Source organism: Balearica regulorum, chromosome 30 (assembly GCF_011004875.1).
Source record: "Balearica regulorum gibbericeps isolate bBalReg1 chromosome 30, bBalReg1.pri, whole genome shotgun sequence".
NCBI classification, from domain to species: domain Eukaryota; kingdom Metazoa; phylum Chordata; class Aves; order Gruiformes; family Gruidae; genus Balearica; species Balearica regulorum.
Window position 1 is genome coordinate 1,171,795 of NC_046213.1, and position 9,420 is coordinate 1,181,214.

The 9,420-nt window shown below is 53.8% G+C and overlaps 1 protein-coding gene across 1 annotated transcript; it reads right to left on the bottom strand.

Annotated features, from left to right (window-relative positions):
• Positions 1-517: 517 nt before the first annotated feature.
• LOC142598713 (olfactory receptor 14J1-like) lies at positions 518-1,492 on the bottom strand. Its single transcript, XM_075737993.1, has one exon. It carries the CDS (start codon positions 1,490-1,492, stop codon positions 518-520), a length of 975 nt encoding a protein of 324 aa, XP_075594108.1.
• Between the last annotated feature and the right edge of the window lie 7,928 nt (positions 1,493-9,420).

The following is a 9,420-nucleotide window of genomic DNA, read 5'->3' on the forward strand; positions in this document are numbered from 1 at the left end:
GCACTCACACCACACCCCAGACCCTCTGAAGGCCGTAGTGGCTCCTGAGGGTCACACCCAAGCATGGGCGACCTCCATAGCACAGGGAAACAGAGGTCAGTGTCACCCCGTGTCTCCTGCTCTTCTCTCCAGGAGACCCAACCCGTGCCATCCCCTCTCCCCAGACCAGCACAACACCATGGGCTCTGGGGGGGTCCTCAGGCTGCTCCTGCTGCCCCAGGGACAGAGCAGCCTGCCCCCACCTGGTGCAGCCGCAAAGGGGTTTTCATTTCCCATTCCGTCCTGCTCCACTGAGGGTGGACCTTGGAGAAAGACGTTGCTGCAGCAAGTTTGTTTATTTAGAGAAATACACGGAGAGCCTGGCTCCTCATTTACACAAAGTCTCAGGGTCACACAAGACAGGTGGATACATTGTCCGGAGGGGATGAATAATGACATTTCCTTAAAGACAACAGCATCACAAGAGGTAAAAAAAAAAAAAAAAACCAAACCAAAAAAAGAAGAGAGGCTTGGGCTGTCACGACAGAGAGTGGGAGCCATTTGCAGAGGAAGGCTGGCAGTCTGTGGCTGCTGAAATAAATCCAAGCAGTTTCTTGACTGCATCCTTGAGCTCCTTGTTCTTCATGCTGTAGATGAGGGGGTTCAATGTTGGGGGCACCACCGCGTACAGAACTGCCACGACCAGATTCAAAGATGGTGAAGAGATTGAGGGGGGCTTCAGGTTGGAAAACATGCCAGTGCAGAGAAATAGAGAGACCACGGCCAGGTGAGGGAGGCACGTGGAAAAGGCTTTGTGCCGTCCCTGCTCGGAGGGGATCCTCAGCACGGCCCTGAAGATCTGCACGTAGGACAGCACGATGAAAACAAAACTCCCCCAAAATAGAAGAGCACTAAACACAAGAAGCCCAGCTTCCCTGAGGAAGGAGTTGGAGCAGGAGAGCTTGAGGATCTGTGGGATTTCACAGAAGAACTGGCCTATGGCATTGCCTTGGCAGAGTGGTAGTGAAAATGTATTGGCTGTGTGAAGCATGGCATTGAGGAAACCAGCGCCCCAGGCAGCTGCTGCCATGTGGACACAAGCTCTGCTGCCCAGGAGGGTCCCGTAGTGCAGAGGTTTGCAGATGGCAACGTAGCGGTCGTAGGCCATGACAGTGAGGAGATGAAACTCTGACGACATCAAAAAGACAAACAGAAAGAGCTGTGCAGCACATCCTGCATAGGAAATGTCCCTGGTGTCCCAGAGGGAATTGGCCATGGATTTGGGGAGAGTGGTGGAGATGCAGCCCAGGTCAAGGAGGGAGAGGTTGAGGAGGAAGAAGTACATGGGGGTGTGGAGGCGGTGGTCACAGGCTATGGCGGTGATGATGAGGCCGTTGCTCAGGAGGGCAGCCAGGTAGATGCCCAGGAAGAGCCAGAAGTGCAAGAGCTGCAATTCCCACATGTCTGCAAATGCCAGGAGGAGGAAGTGGGTGATGGAGCTGGCGTTGGACATTTGCTGCCTCTGGGCGTGGGGAACTGTGCATGAAAAAAAAAAAAAAAAGTGAGAAGTTGGGTTTGTGCAGGAGTCAACCCTGCTGTGAAGCCATGGGTTCATGGGAATAGAAGGGGCAGGAGCCTGGTCATTGTATTTGTCAGATCAAACCGCTCCTAATTCCGACGGGCTTGTCAGCATCTGCACTCCTTGGGAATGGCAGAAGGCATTTTCAGAGGGGTGGGGGGTGGGGTATTTTCACAGTTCCCCCCATCTCAACTGGGGTGTCTTGTTGGCAGTGAAAAGTTAGGGGAGATTTCTCTGAGCAAAATCAAAGCTATTCTTCATTTACACCCCCCCCCCCCCCCCCCCCCCCCCCCCCCCCCCCCCCCCAAACTTCCTCTCCCCTTTCAGAGAGCTTTGGGCATTTTCCTTACCTGAGTGCTGGCTTGTTGTGGCTGAGGGTGCCACTGGGAGGAGAGGACTCTGCAGTGGTCTCTGGAGGACTTAGTCCTGCCCTACTGCAATAGGTTATTTGGAAGCTGGAGTGAACTGTGATTAAATCAACCTGTGATGGACTTTACAGCATATTCAGCCTCAATTCACTTGACTGCAGAACAGTGTTGGCTGTTTATTTTGTTCTAGCTGCCTGTGTCCCTCCTAGGAGCTCTTATCACAGGTAGGCAACCCTGGCATTTGTACTGCACTGCAAGCGAGATCTTGAGAGTCCTGGGAGGCAAAGGGACTGTCCCTCAGTGCAGAGTGAGGACAGCCAGTCTGCCCGTCAGTCCAGTCGCAGGCTCGGGCTCATTCCAGCTGCCTACGTGCAACTGCCTGGTTACTCCCTGTCTTCTGTGTTGGGCTCCCAGATATGACAAAGACCTTGATGGAGAGCTGTGCACTTCCATTAGGATATCCTGATGGGAGACTCAGCTTTTTCCCACCCCACTGTTTACAACGGGTTTGGACATCTCCCTGCCATGGAGGCATCAGCATGGCACGACCCACAGGGTGAGCGTCTCAGCTGCAGCTGAAACCCGCATCCCCAGAGAGCCTCCAAACAAGAACAGCGGCGCAGGAGACACAAGGGAAATGCCACAGTGCTTCTGCCAGGGGAGGGAAGGCCAGGAAGGGAAAGATGGACGCTCAGGAGAGTGTGCTCTGCTGAAGGTCTGGCTTCCAAGGAGTTGACCCATGCCCTTCAAAACCATGCCTTTGAGGGCCGACAGGGAGCTTCTCTCATTGTCCTGTCAGACTGTTCCGTTAGCACTGTCCTCTCATTCCCCGCCCATGTCTCTGCTGCCTGCAGATGTCTCTGCCGGGAGCTGTTTCAATATCCCCAGGTGTCCTCCCTGTCAGTGCTCATGGACCCCATCCCACACACTGTGTGCTTAGCTCTGCCCTGCAGACACCTCCTGGCAGCAGGACACTGCCTAGGGCCGTCTCTGTGTGTGCGGGGGCTGAAGGAGCAGCTCAGGCAAGTCCGAAGGAGAAGCATGGTCTCAGTGCCTTCTCCAGAACAGAGAACTAAATTCCCATCTCCCACTGCCCACCCAGACAAACAAGAGGGGAAAATTCAAAGCACAGACACCTGCCCTTTCAAGGAAATGCTCCATTTGTGTCCTTCTTCAAAAGGACCCTCTGCAAATGTTCTGGGGGAGATCTGGAGCTGTGAGCAGCCCTGGCCCATGCAGCACCCTCTCAACAGCAGAAGGACCCTGCCCTGCTGGGGCTTGCTCCTTCCACTCCCAGCACCTTCCCAAAGTGCTGTGGGGAGCTCCCCGGGCAGGCTGAGTGCTGACCCTGGATGGCGGCAGAGTCCCTGCCCCAGCACACAGCCCCCTGCGGTGCAAGGACCCTGCTCTGAAGGACAGTCCTGGGCACCCCTGGGTGCGCACCTGGATTCACACCCCTGCAGCCCTCCCTGGAAGAAGGGGGTTGCCATGTCCTTTCCCTCTGATCGTGCTCTGCTCTGGAGCACGACCTTCCTCCACACAAAAGAAACCCTGAGAGCCATCCTGCCAAATCCATTTGTGGCATGCGCCAGCTCTAGAAGACCCCGCCAGGACACGCGTGTGCATTTCCCTGCTGCCAGAGACTTACTGTCTTACGGACTGTGAAGATTTCTTCCCCAGCCACCTCTCAGTGTCCTCCCACTACTCACTGCCATCTCCTTTGCTTCTCTTCTCCTCCCTGGCTGCCTGCAGGCAGGCCCCTCAACCCCACTGCGCTTTGCGGAGGAGCTCCTCCTGGGCAGAGCTGTCTCTCGCAGGCACTGCCCACTTGCCATGAGCTCCCTCCATGCCAGGAGCTCAGCCCAGCTCAGTCACAGAGGACGGGCCCAACGTGCCACTTCTTCTGTCCCTTCTGCGCTCCCTGGAGATGTCCCTGGGGCTCCAGGGCTGACAGAGCCTGAAAGGAAACTGTACTTTGAAGCTGACTGAAGTAACTGCCTATAGATTCTTCCCTAATTAGTGAAAAGAGACTGATTTTAAAAGCATGAATTAGCCCAAGCTTCCTTTTGCTGCTGATGCCCTTGTAGAAGCTGATCCTGTTGACCTAAGTGTCCGTGGCCAGATGCAGTTCTGCAGGTGGGGTCTCACTGGCACAGAGTGGAGGGGCAGGATCACCTTCCCTGACCTGCTGGCCACGCTTCTGTTTATGCAGCCCAGGACGCAGTTGGCTTTCTGGGCTGCAAGCGCGCATTGCCAGCTTCTACACGATTTTTCATCCACTAGTCTTTCCAAGTCCTCTGCAGGGCTGCTCTCAATCCATTCATCCCCCAGTCTGTACCGATACTGGGGATTGCCCCGACCCGTGTGTGAGACCTTGAGCTTGGCCTCGTTGAACTTCACAGGGTTCACACTGGCCTCCTTCTCAAGCCTTTCAAGGTCCCTCTGAATGGCATCCCTTCTCTCAAGCACTAGCAACTTCAGCGCTCACGTTGGTGGTGTCCACCAACTTGCCATTGACTTCAACTCTTTGGATACGGCCTTCCAGCCAATTCCTTATCCATTGAATAGTCCACCCATCAAATCCATCTCTCTCCAATTTAGAGGCAAGGATGCTTTGTTGTGGGACCATGTCAAAGGCTTTGCAGAAGTCAAGGGAGATGACATCAGTTGCTCTTTCCTTGTCCATTGACGTAGTTGCTCCATCGTAGAAGGCCACCAGGTTAGTCAGGCACACTTTGCCCTCAGTGAAGATGACTTGACTGTCACTAACCACCTCCCTGCGTTCCATACGCCTTGACATAGCTTCCAGGTGGCTCTTTTCCACGATCTTACCTGGCACAGAGTTGAGGCTAGCTGGTCAGTAGCTCCCAGGTCCCTCCTTTTTATGCTTTTTAAAAATGTGCATGATGGTTCCCCTTTCTGCAGTCACTGGGGACTTCCTCTGACTGCCAGGACTTTTTGAACAGGATGGGGAGTGGCTTAGCAATGATGCCTGCCAGTTCCCTCAGGACCCTGGGATGCATCTCATCGGGTTCCATGGACTTGTCCAGGTTCCTCAGATGGTCTTGAAACTGATCTTGTCCTACGGTGGGTGGGAATTCACCCCCCCAGTCCTTGCCTTGAGATTCAGGGAACAGAGAGATGTGAGAAGAGCAATCGCCAGTGGAAACAGAGGCAAAAAATGGTGGTGAGTTCATCAGCCTTCTCCATGTCAGTTGTCAGCAAATGCCCTGTCGCGTCTCTTGGGGGAGGAATTCAATTTCTTTTGTCTTCTTTTTCTGACTAACGTACCTGTTGAAGTCCTTCTTACTATTCTTCCTACCCCTTGCCAAATTTAACTCCAGCTCTGCCTTAGCTCTCCCAATCACATCCCTACACTCCGGGCAGTATCCTTATATTCGTCCCAAGACATGTGTCCCTGCTTCCACTGCCTATGCATTTCCCTCTTGTGTTTCAGTTTGACCAGGCGGTCCTTACTCAGCCATGCTAGTCTCCTGCCTTCCTTGCCCAATTTCTTACACATGGCAAGCAGCAGTTGTTGTGCTCTAAGAATGCCTTTAAAAAGGTGTCAGGTCTCTTCTGCTCCTTTATACCTGAGGGCAGTTTCCCAGGGGCTCCCATCCACCTGTCCCTCAAGCAACTGAAACTCAGCGTCCCTAAAGTTTAGGGTCTTGACTATAGTTTTGCCTGGCCTATATCCCTCGAGTTCATGAGTTCAATCAGGGCATCATCACTGCAGCTCAGGCTAACACAAATCTTTGACCTCTCCGGTAAGGTTTTCTGCATTTGTGAGCAACAGATCCAAAACCACATCTCCTCTCGTTGGGCTTTCTCTCACCTGGATGAGGAAGTGATCCTCAATGCATGCTAGATATTGCTTGCAGCATGCTGTGTCACTTTTCCAACAGACACCGGGGCGGTTGAAATCCTCGAGCGGGATCAGTGTGATGCTTCCTGTGAGCATGAAGTAAGAATGTTTCACAGACACCCCTTGTCACCAGCCATCTTTCACTAGATCATGCTGCTCAGAGCCTTTTCCACCTTGATGAAGGGGAGCTTTTTAGCTTCCCTCCCGTCCCTCTAGGGAAGGGAGGAAGAGGGCAAGTGAACGAATGAGCGGGTGCTTCATGGCCGGCCAGGGTCAACCCATCAGCCCCCTGAAATGTCACTAAGTGACATTTGCGTGAGCAACTGACTCCATCCATCTCCACTGACTCTCGTGAGAGCTTAGTCAAGGAGCTCCCATGCAGACGCCTGCTTTCTGTGCACATGACCTGAGGGAAAGGGCCTCCCACCTCCTGTAGGTGTGTGGAATGAACTGGAGGGAGAAGAATCGAGATGGGAAGCCTGTAACCAAAGTGCAGTTTCTGCATTGACTCACTTGCATCACTACCTCTCCACGGGGAAAACAACCCCCTCCTCTCGCTGCCTAATATTTGGGGAGGAGTAGGGGTTTTCAGAGGCAGCACTTGTCGCCTCTCTTAGTCAACCATTCTCTGGAAGGACAACTCACACAGCTGGCCTCCACGTCTTTCCCCACAGATCAGAGACATGATGCAGTTATTTTCTTCAGCCTCCTTCCAGGAGGGTTCCCCAGGAGGGACACGGGTGCTTTTTCAGCGCCAGAGACCAGGGAGCATCTCGAGGAAGCGTGTGGGGCAGAGAAAGTCACACCTTCAGCTGCACTTGTGCTCCTGGGCTGCCACAACCTCCTGGGACTGAGAGAGCTCATGGGAATGGATGCATGGCGCCTGCAGAAAGACAGCTCGGTCCAGGAGTAGCTCCTCTGCAAAGAGTGCAGGGCTCAGAGCACTGCCTCCAGGTGACAAGACAGGATGGGCAACTCGGAGGGAGATAAAAGGCAGCCCGGGGTGGGAGGACAGAGGAGGGCTTATAGCAGGGGAGATCTTCCCAGTCCTGGACACAGTAAGTCTCTGGCTGCAGGGCGGTATGGCTGATGTTCCCAGAGAGCTCCTCCAAAGCTGCCACATCTGACAGCTGATGGGACCTGTCAGGATGCCTCTCACAGCTTCTCAGGGGTGCAGGAGAAGAGGAACTACCCAGAGCAGGACAGGGAGAAAGTCTGGGAGGAAGGAGCAGCCCTGGCAGGGCAGCGTCTTTCTTCCGTCTGGAGGGTGTTATGTGGGATTGGGCAGCTCAAAGCTCTAGCTCACCATGGGGACTTTTCAAGGGGAAGGGAAAGTCATCAGGTACCTGAAAGGTCTTTCCTGACTCTGAACTGTTCTGTGCAGGATTTGTTGGTTTCTTTTCAGTTTTCCCGCACGGGCAATAGGGAGATGGAAACAGTTTTGAGGGTTTAGATTTGATAGTGAGAGCTCTAAAACGTTACTTTGGAAGATCAAGAGCTCTGTGAGGAACCTCAGGAAGTGCCTTCACCCTCCCCTGACCTCCCAGCCTACAGGCAGCACCAACATCTCCTTGGCAGTGTCCACCTTTCCCAACAGGGCTCTTCTAAATTGCTCCTTAGCAGCTGCAAACACAGAGATGCTCCTGAAACGTGTCCAGCCCTGGAAGGTTTCTGGAGGGCAGATCAGAGCACACAGAGGGTGGGGTGGGCTCTGTGAGCACTGACAGGGAAAAGGCCCAGAGGCAGAAAACAGTTCTGTCTCTCGGTTGTGGGCAATGGGATCCAGGCGATTCCCTTTCAGCATGCCTGCCTCTGAATGTGCCCCCCCCGCCTCTTGTCTCCTCTCCCACCCAGGAGAGTCCTCTGCCCTCAAAACCGTGGGGTCTAAAGCATGAGTCACCTCCTCTGCAGTCAGATCTCCAGCAGAAGAGAGGGGCATCTCTCCCACAACTGCCCTTTTCCTGCTGCACGACCAAGGGGCTGAGAGCAACAGGCCGGCAATGTCACCATCTGGAAGGTGGTGCGCACGTTGAGGTAAGGGCAAGGCTTTCCCAAGAGCCGGCCTCTCTCTTTCTCTCTCTCTCCATGCCTCCTTTGGCAGGAGGAGAGGAGTGATGACCCGTGTTTCTCCATCTCTGAGTGCTGCGGCTCTTGCCCCTGTTTTAAAGATCCCTGGGGCTAAAAGGTGGGGGGGACTCAGCTGCGGTTCAGATACTGGCCCTGAGGGTCCTTCCATGGAGGTGCCTTTATGGCAGTGAGATGCCCAACCCCGCTTCTGATGCCAAGAGCTGTGGCAATGCAGTGCACGAGTTGGGGAATGAGCACACTCTCTTTTAAGGAGCCCACACCTGACTGTCCCCCTGGGGTGTCCTTGAAGGCTGTGGGCAGTGCTGAAGAACAGCACAGCTCTCCTGGAAGATCCTTCTGGTGTCTGACAGTCCTTGGTTTGCTCATCTGAGTCAGGAGCCTCTTCACATCCCCCAGCCTGCCACTCTCTCCCTAGCAGGGCAGAGAAAGAGAGTGCTCTTTGGAGATTTTTCTCCCTCTGAAACTGGACTCCTCTGATGTTGGCACAGTCCAGATCCCTTGCAGAGTGGCCTCTGAGTGCAATCGTCCTCTAGCTGAGAGAGGTGCAAGCACAGGGCAGCTGAGAGCAGGACCCACCAACGCACTGGCTCTCCTGAGTCTGCACTAGGTTACCGGGAGCTGTTCTGCTCTCCAGTGACTCACCAGTGTTTATCCTGAGAGCTAAGGAAAAGCCGAGAATTTCTACCATTGCAATGAACACCAGACGCAGGCATCTGAAAGCTGAGGCTACACGTAAGAGTCTGTACTCACCTACTCTACCTCATTCCCTGCAGAACGGGCAGTCAATTTGAATCACAGAATCATAGAATGGTTTAGGCTGAAAGAGACCTCAAAGATCATCTAGTTCCAACCGCCCTGCCATGGGCAAGGACACTCTCCACTAGACCAGCTTGCCATTGAAAAAGGCATGCTTTGGAGCTTGTCTTTTTGCAAGCATTCCTTGCACTCTGGTATCCCTGCAGTGCCTGGAGAAATAGTGCGTGTGGTGTATTGATGTGAGGACAGGGACAAAGACCTCTGCAATGGGCAGGTCATCTCTGCTTCCTGCCGGTCCTTGGCTTGAGAGAGAGCTGCTAGTGAGAGATTGACATCTGTCAAAGAAGCCAAAGTAGGAGGATATGAATCCTGTCCTCTGACCTCCAAGAAGCAGCTGGGCTTGGTCCTCATTTCACCTCTCATGGTGGTTAATGGGAATATACCAGCTGGGTGACAAGACTAAACACTCAATCAGCTCAGGGCATCCTGCCGCTGGAACAGCAGCCCAAATGCATAGGGCTTTTTGGCACCTCTGTGCTAACAGTGCTGTAGCACAGGAATAACTCTTTTGGACCCACGCGCAGAGGACTCTTATCCTCACGGTGCACCCAGGCAGCACAAACTGGAGTTCAAGCTAGAGACGTGACAGAATGTTCCCCAGAGAACTTGGTAGGCAATGGGGGGTGGTGTTTCTCGGTCAAATGCAATGGGATTTGTTCAAGCAAGTCTAGCTGAGCTTGTCTTTTCCTGCTTGCACTGTCACCCACCCCTGGAAGGAGCAA